This window comes from Stegostoma tigrinum, chromosome 24 (genome assembly GCF_030684315.1).
Source record: "Stegostoma tigrinum isolate sSteTig4 chromosome 24, sSteTig4.hap1, whole genome shotgun sequence".
Taxonomy (NCBI): Eukaryota; Metazoa; Chordata; class Chondrichthyes; order Orectolobiformes; family Stegostomatidae; genus Stegostoma; species Stegostoma tigrinum.
The window spans coordinates 7,203,181-7,219,238 of record NC_081377.1 but is presented as its reverse complement, the minus strand read 5'-3'; the positions used below and the strand labels follow the sequence as shown (position 1 = coordinate 7,219,238).

The 16,058-nt window shown below is 42.9% G+C and overlaps 1 protein-coding gene across 2 annotated transcripts in view; it reads left to right on the top strand.

Annotated features, from left to right (window-relative positions):
• Positions 1 to 8,820: 8,820 nt before the first annotated feature.
• Positions 8,821 to 16,058, top strand: part of stk40 (serine/threonine kinase 40) — a 62,592-nt gene continuing 55,354 nt past the window's right edge. Inside the window, exon 1 of one of the 2 annotated variants that reach the window (XM_048558101.2) lies at positions 8,821 to 9,191. In XM_048558101.2, coding sequence (XP_048414058.1) covers positions 9,189 to 9,191 — 3 coding nt within the window. In that variant the 5' untranslated portion in view covers positions 8,821 to 9,188. Of the gene's footprint in view, positions 9,192 to 10,451; positions 10,799 to 16,058 lie in introns of those variants that run through there. The other variant, XM_048558102.1, reaches the window with a different exon arrangement.

Here is a 16,058-nt window from a genome sequence, read left to right as displayed (position 1 = left end):
TCTGGGATAGAAAGTGCCAACGATTCTCAAACCTTTAAGTGAAGAAAGTTCTCCTTTTTGTCTGTCCTAAATTATTAACCCCTTATCCTGAATCTGTGAATCTATCTCTACTTTCCTCGGCCAAGGGAAACAACCTCTCAGTGTGTAATCTGCCAAGTCTATTCATCATCATAGAAGCTTCAGTTAGGTTCCCTCTCATTCTTAGAAACTTCAGAGTGTATGTCCAGTTTACTCAACTGCTCATCAGAGGATAACTCTCTCATTCCTGGAACCAATCTAGTGAGCCTTTGCTATACCATCGCTAATGCAAATACATCCTTCCCTAAATATGGTGACCAAAACTGCACATAGTATTCTAAATGAGGTCTCGCCAAAACCCTGTCCAGTCGCAGCAAGATTTCTTTATTCTTATGTTCTAACCGCTTGGCAATAAAGGACAATATACAATATGCTTTCCTAATTGCTTGCTGTAAGCTTGAATGCTAACTTTGTGTATTTCTTCTATGAGGACATCCAAGTTTCACTGAACATTAACGTAAAAGTTTCACACCTTTTCAAAATATTCTGCTTTTCTGGTTTTACATCCACAGTGAATAACTTCACATTTCTCCTCATCTCTCACTTGCTGCCCACTCACTTAACCTGTCTGTATGTCTTTGCTGCCTCTTCATGTCCTGCTCACAGCTTACAATCCCACCTAATGTTGTATCATCAGCAAATTTGAATTCCTTAAAATGGATTATAAATAGCTGAGGCTCCACTGATACTTCTGGCACTCCGCTAGTTACTGTGTGCCAACTTGAAAGTGCCCCATTTATAATAGTTCTCTGCTTCCTATATACATAATACATACATTGTCTGTAAAGCAAACATCTTTCCAAGCTGATACTTCACCCAAATTCTGATCTTGTCTATTCACTTCTTGAGTAGCTCTCATCAAATAACTTATAGCAATGCAAGTACACTACATCCACTAGTCCCCCTTCACCAGGTCATCAGTTACACCCTCAAAATAACTTCAATAAGTTGACTTATTCCACTCTCACTATACTTTTTTAAGATTTCCTCCAATGTTAGATGTCAGCTCTTTCTTGTTGGCAGATGTCAGTCCATCTCACATGTAGCTCCTGTCTGCATGTTCATGGCTTCCTTGAAGAGAAGTGTTACATGTACTAACTTCCAATCTTAAATCCTTCAGGATTTGTCAGAGTTTTAGTCTCTTGAACCTTCTTCAGCGCTTTTGTCTTTTCTGAAAATACCTCAGTTTCCACACTCTGTTTGCCCTGAGTTAAACTCCAATTCTGCTATGTAACTTGTGACTTCTGTGAAGATGGGTACATAACATTTGATCAATGCCTCTGCTATTTCCTCATTCCCTATTTTAATCTCTCCTGTAACTGCTTTGAATGACCAACACTTACTTTAGCTGCTCTCTTCCTTTCCCTGTACTTGAGAAAGGTCTTACAGTCTGTTTCTGTACTTCTGGTTAGTTTACTTGCATATTCCTGCTTTTTTTTGATGGTCCTTGTTAGATCCCGAAACATTCTCAATCCTCGATCTAACTACTATTCTTAACAACACAATGTACTTGGGCATTGAACTATTTTTCAAACAATGGCCCTACCTACGGTAAAATGACTTGCAATTCAATTTTCGGGTTTGTGGGAAAATTAAAATGTTCACTCTCGGTCTCCATTCAGACAGATAATGCTCTTTCTTACTAAAAGAAAAAGAAATTTAAAAGGCTGAAAAGAAGTAGGCGTGCTTTTGGAGCATAAAAAATAACCTTGCTCATGATTCATGTTTCCCAGTCATTAATTTGTGGTTGAACTATAACATGTAATAACAAACATTTTATAACTGTAAGGCTGCATCTCAATGGGCTTAAAGGTCACTGGGCACTTTTTAAAGCCTTTAGATGTGGCTGAAACTCTCCTACATTCAAACTTGCCAAGTTACAGCGTCTGATTGGGCTAAAATGGTTGTCGGTTTGAGAGTTAGACTATATTTAGAGTCTGAAGATGCCTAAACTTCCCTAGTGTAAGATAACAAATTGTAAGTGGTTGAGAATTTTATTCCCTAATTGTCCTTATCATTGCTATGCAAATCAAACTGCTTTGAGCTGAAGATCACCCAGTTAAAGGAAAGGTTATCTGTCTCTAGATCTAAAATGTTTGTTGCTAATTGCTTAAGGTTGATGTGTTATAAATAAGATTTACAGGGCTAGTTTCTTTTTGTCTAAAAATCCCACAAGAAACATTAAATGTACATTAAATAGTCATGACCTCAGCACTTGGCACATACTGAGAAAAGGGCCATATGCCTGTTCATTCTGCAGCGTAGTAACCAAGTGTGACATGAAATATACCACAAAACCCATCATTATTGGACACATATACCTTTGGAGCAAGAATTTTTCATCCTAGGTTCTTGAAAGAAGTGGATGCAGAGACAATGTGATGCATTGGTTGTACTCTTCAAAATCCCCTAGATTTTGGAGAGGCCCCACCAGGTTGGAAATCTGCAAATGTAAATACAAATGCAATTCAAAGGATAGAGGGGAAAAGAAAACAGAAAACCTTCAGCCAGTTAGCCCAGCATCTGTCATTGGGAAGATGTGATAATCTATTATTAAAGATAGCCGTAGGTTTAGAAAATCATTATACAATCAGATAGCATCAATCTGTTTTGTGAAAGGGAAGCCAAGTATGGCAAATTTATTGGAGTTATTGAGGAAGAAACAAGTTAGGTGGATAAAGAGGCAACAATAGATTTAAGAGATAATGGGAACTGCAGATGCTGGAGAATTCCAAGATAATAAAATGTGAGGCTGGATGAACACAGCAGGCCAAGCAGCATCTCAGGAGCACAAAAGCTGACGTTTCGGGCCTGCCTCTGATGAAGGGTCTAGGCCCGAAACGTCAGCTTTTGTGCTCCTGAGATGCTGCTTGGCCTGCTGTGTTCATCCAGCCTCACATTTTATTATCTAACAATAGATTTAATGTATGTTTGGATTTTCAAAAGGCATTCAATGACATGCCACATGAATGGTTACCAAAGTGCTCATGGTGTGGGAAAATGATATATTAACAGAGATAGAGGATTGGCTAACTCACAAGAAACAGTACTGTAACTATTGTAGTGTCATGGGAATCAGTGCTGGGGCCTCAACTGTTTATAATCCATACAATAACTTGGATGAAAAGACAAAAGATTTTGTGGCCAAATTTGCTAATAATAAACAGGAAAGCAAATTGTGAGGCGAATTGAAAGGGTCTGCAAAGACATAAAGATAGGTTAAGTGGGTGGGCAAAAATTTTGCAGATGTAGTATAGTGTGGGAAAATGTGAGAGTGTTCACTTTGGTAGGAAGGCTGGAAAGGCAGGATATAATTTCAATGAAGAGGGACTGCAGAATGCTGCTCTGCATGGAAATCTGAATGTCCTTATACAGAAATCACAAAATATTAGCAAGCAGCTACGGTAAATAACAAGTAAATTTTGCACTCTGCAGTGCATACATGCCATGCTGTGTTAACTCAGCATCATTACAGTTGCACAGCTCTTCTCTGCTTCATTGATGCTTTGTAACTACTATGTTGAAAACAAAATCTTTTTATGATGAACTTCCACCTCATGGAAGAGCTTTCAAGGCAATCCAATCAAACAATTTGTCCTGAAAACTCTGCTCTCATTTTGCCTGCTGTGATATATTCCACCATAGGAGCTGAGATCAACACACCATATCAAAGTTAATCAATCCTTCACAAAACTTCGGCATTTGGATTCAGATCCACAGCTGATAATCTACATTTCAGAGTACTAAAGGAAGTGGCCCTAAAAATAATGGATGTATTGGTGGTCATCCCAAGATTCTTTAGACTCTGGAACATTTCCTACAGACTGGAGGGTAGTGAATGTAATCTCACTATTTAAAACAGAGATAGAAAGAAAACAGGGAATTAAAGACCAGTAGTCTAATATGGATTGTGGGGAAGACTGCATTATCAAGGATTTTATAGCAGAGCCCCTATAAGATAGTGGTAGAATCGGACACAGTTAGTGTGGATTTATAAAAGGGAAATAATGCTAAACAAATCTACCTGAATTCTTCAACAACGTAACTAGCAGAGTTTATCATGGGGAGCTAATGGATGTGATGCTTTTGGACTCTCAGAAGACTTTTGACAAAATCCCACATAAGAGACTAAAGTGTAAAAGTAAGGTGTATTGAATTGGGATTAGTGTATTGAGAGGTTCGAAAATTGGTTAGCAGACTGGAAAGAATAGGAATTTATGGGTCTTTTTCTGAATAACAGGTAGTGACTAGTGGGGTAGCACAGGGTTCAGTACGAGGACCCCACCTATGCACAATATATGTTAATGATTTAGATGATGGAACTAAATGTAATATCTCTAAATTTGCAGATGAGACAAAGCTGGGTGGAAAGGTGAACTGTGAAGATGATGCAGAGATGTTTCAATGTGATTTGGACAGGCTGACTGAGTGGGCAAATGTATGGCAGGTGCTGTATCATAAATGTGAGGTTGGTAGCAAAAATAGAAGGCAGATTATTATTTGAATGGTTATAAATTGAGAGAGGGGAATGTTCGACAAGACTCGGATGTCCTCTTGCATCAGTCATTGAAAGTAAGTGTGCAGGCAGTAAGGAAGGTAACGTCTATGTTAGCAATTATACAGGGCTTTGGCAAGGCCACACCTGGAATATTATGTGCAGTTTTGGTCTCCTTATCTGAGGAAGGAGATTCTTGCTTTCGACAGTATGCACTGAAGGTTTACGAAGTTGATTCCTGGGATGGCAGGACTGACACATGAGGAGCAATTAAGTTAGGATTGTATTCACTGGAGTTCAGACGATTTTTTTATATTCACTTATGGAATGTGGGCACACTGGCATTTATTGCCTATCCCTAGTTGTCCTTGAGAAGATGATGGTGAGCTGCCATCTTAAAAAGCTGCAACCTCCAAGTCACTCAACATCCTGACTTGGAAATATGATGCAGTTCCTTCACTGCTGCTGGTTCAAAATCCTGGAATTGCCTCCCTAATGGCATTATGGAGGATAATCTCAGTGGTATGGTAGGACTTTGTCTCCACGGGGACTGTGTGGTGGTCACTCACCGATATGCTCATGGACAGATACATCTGCAGCCAGCAGATTTGTGAGGATGAGATCAAGTACGTTTGTCCCTCCTGGCTCCCTCACCACCTGCCACAGACCCAGACTAACAGCTATGTCCTTTAGGACCCATACAGCTTGATCAGTAGAGCCACATTCTGTGGAAGACATTGGAATTCCTCACCCAGAGTATATTTTGTGCCCTCGGTGCTTCCTCCATGAATTGTTCAACATGGAGAAACACTGATTCACCAGCCAAAGGAGGCAGTCGTAACCTGTATGTCTCGCTCTGTCTAAGCAACCTATGATCTATATGTCCTTGTTTGCTATGACCTGTCTGTACTGCTTGCAAAACAAAACTTTTCACTGTCCTGAGGTACAGTGAATGCAATAAATCAAATCAAATCAAGTGATACATGATATCAGCAGGAGGTTTCCTTATCCATGTTTAACCTGAAGCTATGAGACTTGTTGAGAACTCCAGGGCAACTCCCTTCCGACTATATCCCACTGTGCTGCCATCTCTGCTGGGGTCTGTCCTACAAGTGGGACAGGGCATATCCATGGATGGTAATGGTGGTGTCAGGGACATTGTAAGTTATGAGTCCATGAGTATGGATATATTAGGCTGTTGCAGTTTTCCCAATTTTGGCACTAGCCCCAGGATGTTAGTAAGGAGGACCTTTTGGGCTCAAATCCTGTTTCTGCTGTTGTCTTTTCTCATGTCTAGGTTGATGTCAGGTTGTCCATCCAATTTTATTTCTTTGTTGAGACGTTGCTGTGTTTGATAGAACGGAGTGGCTTACTAGGCCATTTCAGAGGGCAGCTGAGAGTCAACTATGCTGCTGAAGTCACACACAAGCCAGACCAGGTGAAGATGACAGATTTGTTTCCCTGAACGACATTATTGAATCAAATGGTTGTCCAACAAATGACAACGGTTTCACTCAGACCCAGGTACCCAGAACATGAGTTTAATAGCTTGGTGATAACACCACTAAGCCATCACCTCCCCTTAATGAGGTTGGATATTCACAGAAACCCATAAAATTCTAACAGTACTAGACAGACTAGAACAGGAAGGATGTCTCTTATGGTGGGGGGGGGGGGGGGGGGGGTGGTCCAGAAGCAGGGGTCATAGTTTATGGATATTGGAAGATTGTTAAGGAGAAATTTCTAAACTCAGAGAGTGGTGAGCCTGTGATTGAGGCTGAAAAAATTATGTGTTTTCAAGAAGGATGTAGAAATGGCTCTTGTGGCCGAAGGGGTCAATGGATATTGAGTAGGAAGGTGGGATTAGGGTGTTGAGCTCATGATCAGCTATGATCATAATGAATGGCAGAGCATACTTGAGGGGTAGAATGGCCGACTGCTGCTCCTATCTTCTATGTTCTACTCAGCAGGTCTGTTAGAACCTGTAGAGAGAGAAACAGAGGTACATTAGACCACAAGGCATAGAAGCAGAAGCAAGCCATTTGGCCTTCTGCATCTGATCCACCATTCAGTGAGACCATGGCTGATTGGACAACCATCAGTTCCACTTTCCTGCCTTTTTCCCTTAACCCATGATTCACTTACTGCTTAAAGGTCTGCCTTTCTCAGCCATGAATATACTGAGTGACCCAGACTCTACAGACCTCTGCAACAAAGAATTCCACATGTTCACTATTCTCCGAGAGAAAAACTTCCTCCTCATCTCTGTCATAACCAGGCAACCCTTTACCCTGAGATTTCGCCATCTGATCCTTGAATCTCCCACAAGGAAAACAATCTCTTTGCATCCACCCTGACAAGTTGCCGAAGAACCTTGCATGTTTCAATAAGGACACCTCTCATTCTTCTAAATGCCAAGGACTACAAACCTACTCAAAATCTCCTCACAAGACAATCCCTTCATATCCAGAATCAACTTAGAGAGTCTTCTCCAGACTGCATCCAATGCTGGTGTATCTTTAATATCTTCTGACCAAAGGTCAGCATGGGGAAATGTGATTTTATGTACTTTGGCAGGAAGAACAGAGGAATAGAGGAGCTGAATATGATTTAAATGGAAAAAGGCTGCCAAAAGCTGTAGCACAGAGGGATTTGAAAGTCCTTCTGCATAAATCACTCAAAGCTACAGAGTGCAGCATTCCTTAGATGTGGGGTCCAAAACTGTTCACAATATTGCAGGTGTGGCCTAACTAGAGCCCTGAACAGTTTTAGCAAGACTTCCATATTTTGAACTCCATTGTCTTTGAAATAAAAGCCAACATTCCAGTTGCCTTCCCCGTCAGCTTTTTGAGATTTATGCATGCGGACTTCAAAATCTCTCTGTGCTGCAGCCTTCTGTAGCCCTTTTCCATTTAAGTAATATTCAGCTCCTCTGTTCCTCTGTTCTTCCTGCCAAAGTGCACAAGCTCAGACTTCCCCACAATGACCTTTTGTCAGATGTTAAAAAGCATATGCAGCAGGAAAGGTCTTAAGAAGTGCCTTGTGTACTCCAAATATTATTTCAGGAAGGATATATTTATCTTGGAAATGGTGGGGAGCAGAGTATTCAGAAAGCAGAAGTTGCTGAAAAATCTCAGGAGATCTGGCAGCATCTGTGGAAAGAAAGCAAAGTTAATGTTTCAGGTCCAGTGACCCGTCTTCAGAACCCGAAAGGGTACTGAAAAATCTAACATTTCTATCAGATTGACAGTACCGACATGATGTGAATTTAAAATGTTAACAGTGGTTATTTTTATTCAATAAGCATGTGTAAGGAAGTTAAATTCAGCAAAAATACAAATTGAGGCATTCACAAGGGCAGTGGATGGTAATTTGGATAGAAATGGTGTACAGAGCTACAGAAAAGGCAGCAGATTGGCATTTGGTAATAGAACCAGTACAGACACAATGGGCCAAACAGCTTCATTTTCCACTATAATAATGCTGTGATTCTGAGATGAGCTTGATCTAATTTAATGACATTCATTGCAGGTTTAAGAGGCTGAAATGCTGAGTCCTGTTTCTTTTCGTGCTTTACTGTTATCTCCTGTATTTAAAGGACTATTTAAAAGTTGCTTTTATTCTGTCCTGCTTCCAGCTTATAACTTCCCTCAAATGTTAGCCCCTTACATGTTCTATCAAGTCGCCAGTGATGGCCATACCTTCAGCTGCCTCTACCCATACTCTGAACACGACTCTCAACCTCTCTCTCCTCTATTTAGATGCTGCATAAAGTTGACCCCTGTAGTTGGTCTGGTCTGTGAAGCTTTTTGTTGCCTGTCCTTATTGCAGGCCAATCATAGGATCGGAACAGGATTATGTCACAGAATTGAGGCCATTTGGCCCACCGAGTCCGTTCAGCTCTCAATTTTAACTGATAACACTCCTGTGAAGCACCTGGGTATATTTGACCATATTAAGGGTAACATATAAATGCAGATTCCTTTTCAGTTACTGCACGCACCTCAGTTTGGCTAATGGCAGCGCCTTCTCAAGAATGATTGATAGTCACAACCATTTGTGACTCAGTCCTCCCAGTTTTTTTTTAACCGCTATTCACATTTGAGACGAATCTGCACTTTTGACGTTTTGCTGTTAAATGCGTTGGCACACCTCTCCTCTCGGCTGTATCTTCATGCTGTCACAGCCTGTTTTAAAGTCCAAACATGTTTCCTTTATTAAACTCCTGTTTTATCGAATGGCGAGAGATTTGATATATCTGCTTCAGCAAGAGGGCACGGTTTATGATATCAGAGGTGATTGGATTGGCTGGAGCTGCGCACAGTTATTAATTTGCTCAGAGGGCAAATGGTCTGTTGGTTGGCTCTAACCTGCCTGTCTGTGTCTGCGCTTTGCACCTACCTGGGAGAAGGAAGCAATTGTAGCAGCAGGGAAGGGGAGGACCTTTTTTTTAAAGAGAGGAAATGTGATCGGATTCATTCGACGAAAAAAATAGCTCTGCGACCTTCCAGCTACTTCAGAATGCGGGGGTCAGCGACAGCAGTCTGATTGGAACGGCTATTCAAGATTTGACTGAGTTTTGTACCTAATATAGCTGGCGGGAGGAGAGACTGCGATGGTACGTACAGCAAAACTGTTTCACCTTACATCGGGCTGTGTGGGAGGGGGGAAATTTGACTAGTCTGTAAATATCACCGCCGTCTCTAAATTCGGCATGATTTATTTATAAATTGCAAGGCTTTTTGAGCTCTCAGGAGTAATTGGAAATACTGACTTTCTGGTCTAGTGTCGATCAAAGCCATGTGTTTTCAATTTTATCCTCTCCCAGCACTTGCTGGTTAACGCAAGGATTTGATTTCAGTTATGATGTCAAGAAAATTTACGGTGCTTTACTTTTTTTTTGAAAAGGGGGATTGGGATGTAGAGACAAAAATAGAAATTGCTGTAAAATCTCTGTCTGGCAGCATCTCTGGAGAGAAATCAGAGTTAACGTTTCGGGTCGAGTTACCGTTCCTCAGGTTTGGGATGTACGTGGATTTGTCAAGTAATACTATGTGTGGGCTCTTCCTGTTCCTCTGGAAGATATTTTTCTGTGACAGGTTGTCGAGAAGTCGCCTCCATTGTAAAAGCAGTGTTTCACAAACATATAGTAACTTGGCTGTCGTTGTTTAATCACAAGTAAAGTCGAGAAGTGGCACTTGCGAAGGCACATGTTTTTAATCAGTTGGCAATGTCAGTGATCCGGGCAATAAAAATTAAATTATGCTGGATTAAAGGTCCTGACTTTGATTTAAAGCAGAGCGGCAAGCTGATAGGCTCACGCTGCAAAACTTCCAAAGTTCTGCTGATGCAGCCGAATTTTTTTTTGCCCCCAACAATAACTCTTGCAGCTGCAGAGTCTAATGCAGTAAGAGGTGCAATTAATTCGGTCAACATTCAGGTTCCACTGAAAGCACTACTGTCAAATGACATCTTCCACCTTGCTGAAACAACCTGCTTGCACTATCAGCAAGGTCCCAAGGGTGATGGATGCGATGGTTTTAAACTTTGAAATGTTGCACCTGCAGATAAATGAATGCATTTAAGATTTAAAACCTAACGATTATGGTTCATGCTGCAAAATTATGTTGTGAAAGCACTGGACACCTCTTCCAGGGAGGCCGCGTGCCTTTCTTCAGTGTCGGCTCTGATTGGTAGATAGGGCTGTCAATCGCGATGATGGACAGCGACGGAATGAGCTGGCATCCAGGCTAGCCCCGCCCCAGTATGAGTATCGGTTTGCGATTGGCTGTGAGCTGCTGCTTGCCGTCTGTTCATCAAGGCAGGGCGCGGGAGGTCCCGGCGATGGGCCGTGCGTCATTTCCGTTGTCAAGTGATATTCCCCGCCCCCTGCTTATGGCCTGGGCAAAGGCGAGGCTCCTGGGGCGGGATGGAGATTGAGGCTGCGGCTCTTAGTGTCGCGTCGTCCCGCCGGCTTCGGGCTGTCGCACGATGGTTTCCACCATCCACTCTAGCCAGGTGTAAATAGGAATCCCTGCAGCGTTCCCCCAGGCCCCACCGCTGCCAACGTTTGCACCGGGTTTACGTTGCGGACGGGGGAGAGAGAGAGAACACAAAAAGCCTGCCCCCTGTCCGAGTGAGGTTGGTGCGGCGACGCAGCGCAGGCGATCCCCTGGCGATGAGAGGCGGAGAGCGGCTTTAGGGGAGTCGGAGCCGGCACACGGGGTGAGTGAGTGGCTTGGGGTGGGCCCGAGTGATGGGGATGGTGGTGGTGATGAAGAAGCGGGGAAAGGGGTCGGAGGGTGACGACCCCCCGCCCCCGGGTACTCTCTGCTTCTCCTAGCCTTCCACTTCTCTCCTCCCTCCCCCCAACACTTTCGTATGAATCCTGGCCCACCGATCCCCAGTTCCCTTGCTCTTGGCATCCCCTACCCTGCCCCCCCATATGCCTCTGATCCCCTGTTGTTTCTGTGTATGTCTCCCTGATCATCTACAGTCTCTCATGTTACCCCTCTGTCGGCTCCCTGTTGCCCCCCCTGTTTATCTTCTGTAGGTACCCTGGCATCCCTTGCACATGTGCCCTGCTCTCCTCACTCCTGCTCACCCCCTCCCCAACCAAACATCATTTTCCCAGATAATAAAGTGTGAGGCTGGATGAACACAGCAGGCCAAGCAGCATCTCAAGAGCACAAAAGCTGATGTTTCGGGCCTGAAACGTCAGCTTTTGTGCCCCTGAGATGCTGCATGGCTTGCTGTGTTCATCCAGCTTCACACTTTATCATGGGATCTGCAGATGCTGGAGAATCCATTATCTCTTATCATTTTCTCATCCTTCTATTCAACCACCCCCACTGTTGCCACATCCTTTACATAAAGCCTGTAACAAAGACTTTTGTTGGAAGGAGTATCTTTATTCCTTCATCTTAATTGTAGATTTGAAATTTGTTTGTTGTTTGGATTTATGTCACACCTTTGCAGTGTCATTGAAGTCTCTCTTGCTCTCGCTCATCCCCATCCTCATCCAGTGTGTAGTTCACAGGTGCACGGCTGTGATGGTATGGCACCTGTTAGAATAATCCTGGACAACTCTGAGCCTTGATGTTGATTTAACATCAGGAAAGTGTTGGCTTTGAATCACTTGCATTTGCTGAAAGGATAGATTTCAATTTTGGAGACATGGGCATGTGTCACTGTCTGATGTCTTTGGATTTCAAGCATGCAGTGGAGCAGCACATGACCATAAGTGATTGCTGGCTCAGCTTTACTCTTGTGATGCTTGCTGGTAAATGCCCCCTTGGTGATATGTTTTCTCATGCAAGTTGATTAGAAGGGGCAAAGGCCACAATAGTTTGTTTTTGATTGTTGAGACTGCTGTGGCCCTGTTTTCTCAATAGTGTGTGGCCTTGAAGTGTAAGATGCTTCAGGATATATTAAGCACGTGCAGACATCAGAATTTCAAACTTGCAAACCAAGAATCTGAAGTGCAAACTTAGTAATGGCTGTTCTGGCCTTCATGACAGTGACCTGGACCTGAAGTATTAATTCTGCTTTCTCTCTACAGATGCTACCAGATGTGCTGAGCTTTTCCCTTAACTTCTGCTTTTGTTTCAAATTTCCAGCACCCGCAGTTCTTAGGCATTGTTTCATTACATTTGTGACAGTCAGAACTGGAGCTTGCTTTTCTTAAATGATAAGCAATACCTATGGCCAGCGTGGGTCAAAGGTAACAAGCAGAGGCACTTGTGTTTAGCCTCCACAAATAGGCCCAGCTGATACAGATTCTATAACTGGGCAAAAGAAATTCCTGGGTTTGATAATCGTTTCTGCTGGTGTAGTTGATCAGAACTTGGCAGCAGCTAAGTGTGTGATAATTGGCTTCCTGTAAATGACTGCAGACACACATTACAAGTGTCCTGTTTCAGTGCCTTCATAAAAGAAATATTAGATTTGTTTATGGTGCTTTTTATGCAGGTATAAATGGTTTGTGGGTACAGAATAGCTATCTTTGAGGGCCATGGAGTGAGAGCCCCTGGACTGTGAATAGCAGTTAAAGCCTGTACTTCATGCTTTTGTAGGGTGAGTGCCGAAAAAATTAGTACAACTTGGTGTGAATGATCTTGATCTTTGTAATTTCTTTTTGTTAATTGCTGCTCCTCAAAATGTTGGGGATTGTGCAAGTGACCACATGGAACAGAGGAGTTTAAGCTCCTGTCATAGCTGTGGTCACTTTGATTGTAGGCTGTGGCATTTATAAGGTAGTTGTGGTGAGTGAGAAATTGTGGTCTGTTCCTGAGAAGCAGGATAAAGATATGGCTATTGTTTTTTTGTTTGCAAAAAGACTGCTTTATGCTTTGTGTGTTCCTGCCAAGAAGGTTTGTGCTATTTGCTATTTTTCCCCCCTGAAATTTTGAATCAGTTTGACATTGTTCACTGTTCACTGTGTGATAGTGACAGAAATAGTAATCATGTATTTGTTTGTAACTGTGAACATTGATACTGGTGTTGTACTTGGGTGCAATAATCATGTAACCCATCTTTTTGTTTTAGAAAATGACTGTGTGCTCAAAGCATAATCCCACCCATAAATGTATTTCACATGTAAAATTGTACCCCAGTAAGTGAGAGTTGCCTCCACATGGCCGTGAGGACCCTTGGTGTCTTTGCTGTTCCTCTATAAATACAGAAGGTGAATGTGCGCAACTGGCTTTGCCAAAACGAGAAGCCAGCTGTGCTTTGCCATTGAGACCTGTACTTGTTCTGATCAGGACAAAAGGAAACTTAGCTGCACTTGTGGTGTAAAAGTACCAATAGTCTCTGCCTTGATCTACGTGGCAATTTTTTAAAAATAATTGACCAAAAGTTTTTGAATGTTGGCTGTATAATTTTATTAAAAATTAGTTGATAAAATGTCTAATTTGGCCTCCCAAACGTGAGTTTTAAGGATCGTGAGGAATTACATCTTGATGGTTTTTTTCTCCTTGGAAGTATTTAGAGGGGGCTGGCTGTGGTAAGGTTATTTGGTGGTTTTGGGAGTTTTCCTTTGGGAGCTTTGTGGTAATTAGTCACTATTTAAACGTTTGCTTCAAATCCTTTTTGTTTAGTCCAATTCAGCCGGTATCTGGAATCACCACCTCTATAGCGCAGTCTTTTGCTCCTTGTGTAAAGCACTCCAAGCAACTTTTAGGTTTATGTAGTTATAGTTGAGGGGAACAAATCCCATCTTTAGTTTTGTTTGTAATCGTGCTTTCTGTCTCTAATTGCCTGTAATGTTATTGCTATGAATGACAGATCTGCAAATATCAACACCTCGCATTTATTTTGAACGGCTAAATCGCCAGGCAGAACTGAAGTGTGGAAGGAGCTATTCGCTGTTGGATATTGTTCACTCATTACATACGCATTATATGAATAGTTTGCTTATCTGCAGCTAAATTGGAAATTCAGTTACATTGAAGATCACCAAAATCTAGCTATGAACAATTGTACAATGTTTACACTTTCAAACAAAATATTAAGTGCAAAGGTTCATAATATTTTAGTATGTTGAACATTGGTTTTGCATAAAGCTTCATTCATACATTCAGTTGCTTTGGTAAAGTTTTTGAATTTATTGAGCTGGTTATGCTCTAGACAGAGATTGACTTAGGCTTGCTAATTGCAGTTTTTATAAATAAATGTTGGAAGAACCAAAGTGTATTGCTCATCTGGAAAGCTTACTGTTGTAATGTAGAAAATGCAACAACTAACTTGTGACTAGCAAGGCCTCGCAGACTACAGTGTAATAATGGTCAAATAAGTTGTTTGTTCATGGTCAGTGAGGGGTAAAGACCAGACGGAACAGTGGGGAGCATAGCCTACTTCAGAATAAAACCACGGGATTGAAAATCCTTTGCCTTTTTGGTGTAAAGGTGTGAAGTCTGATGTCTGTGTAGGATGCTTTCTCTGGCTAGTAGTTGGTACAAGAATTAATAAGTGTTTCCTTTTGAGAGAGCAAAAGAAACAGGAAAAGACAAATGAATTACTGAAAAGAATTTTATTTCCTTAGCCAGTTGATGTGCCAGATAATAATCACACTTTTTCTCTCTTTTTGGTTTACTGTTTGAATTGAAAATCATTAGTACATGTACTCCAAGATAATAACGCCCTTGACCGCATCTCCCGTATTTCCCGCAACACATCCCTCACACCCCGCCCCCGCCACAACCGCCCTAAGAGGATCCCCCTCTGGATACACGCATCATCCTCCGACACTTTCGCCATTTACAATCCGACCCCACCACCCAAGAAGTTTATCCATCCCCACCCCTGTCTGCTTTCCGGAGAGACCACTCTCTCTCCATGACTCCCTTGTTCGCTCCACACTGCCCTCCAACCCCACCACACCCGGCACCTTCCCCTGCAACCGCAGGAAATGCTACACTTGCCCCCACACCTCCTCCTTCACCCCTATCCCAGGCCCCCAAGATGACTTTCTATATTAAGCAGAGGTTCACCTGCACATCTGCCAATGTGGTATACTGCATCCGCTGTACCCGGTGTGGCTACCTCTACATTGGGGAAACCAAGCGGAGGTTTGGAGACCGCTTTGCAGAACACCTCCGCTCAGTTCGCAACAAACAACTGCACCTCCCAGTCGCAAACCATTTCCACTCCCCCCTCCCATTCTCTAGATGACATGTCCATCATGGGCCTCCTGCACTGCCACAATGATGCAACCCGAAGGTTGCAGGAACAGCAACTCATATTCCGCCTGGGAACCCTGCAGCCTAATGGTATCAACGTGGACTTGACGAGTTTCAAAATCTCCCCTTCCCCAACTGCATCCCTAAACCAGCCCAGTTTGTCCCCTCCCCCCACTGCACCGCACAACCAGCCCAGCTCCCCCCCCCCCCGCCCAATCCCAAAACCAGTCCAACCTGTCTCTGCCTCCCTAACCGGTTCTTCCTCTCACCCATCCCTTCCTCCCACCCCAAGCCGCACCCCCATCTACCTACTAACCTCATCCCACCTCCTTGACCTGTCCGTCTTCCCTGGACTGACCTATCCCCTCCTTACCTCCCCACCTATACTCTCTCCACCTATCTTTACTCTCCATCTTCGGTCCGCCTCCCCCTCTCTCCCTATTTATTCCAGTTCCCTCCCCCCATCCCCCTCTCTGACGGGTCTAGGCCCGAAACGTCAGCTTTTGTGCTCCTGAGATGCTGCTTGGCCTGCTGTGTTCATCCAGCCTCACATTTTATTGTCTTGGAATTCTCCAGCATCTGCAGTTCCCATTATCTCTAGTACATATACTCCAACCTGGATTATTGCTAATAGTTTCCATTTACCTTGTTTAACCCCTTTGAATTTCTGTTTTATTGTATATATTTTGGCACTTCTACAATTTTATTACCTGCTAATTGTTATGCTTTGAATGCTGTCAACAAAATCTCCATTTTCAGCCCCTGCAACTGAGTAATGAGTCTGACTGGCCCTGGACTCTTGC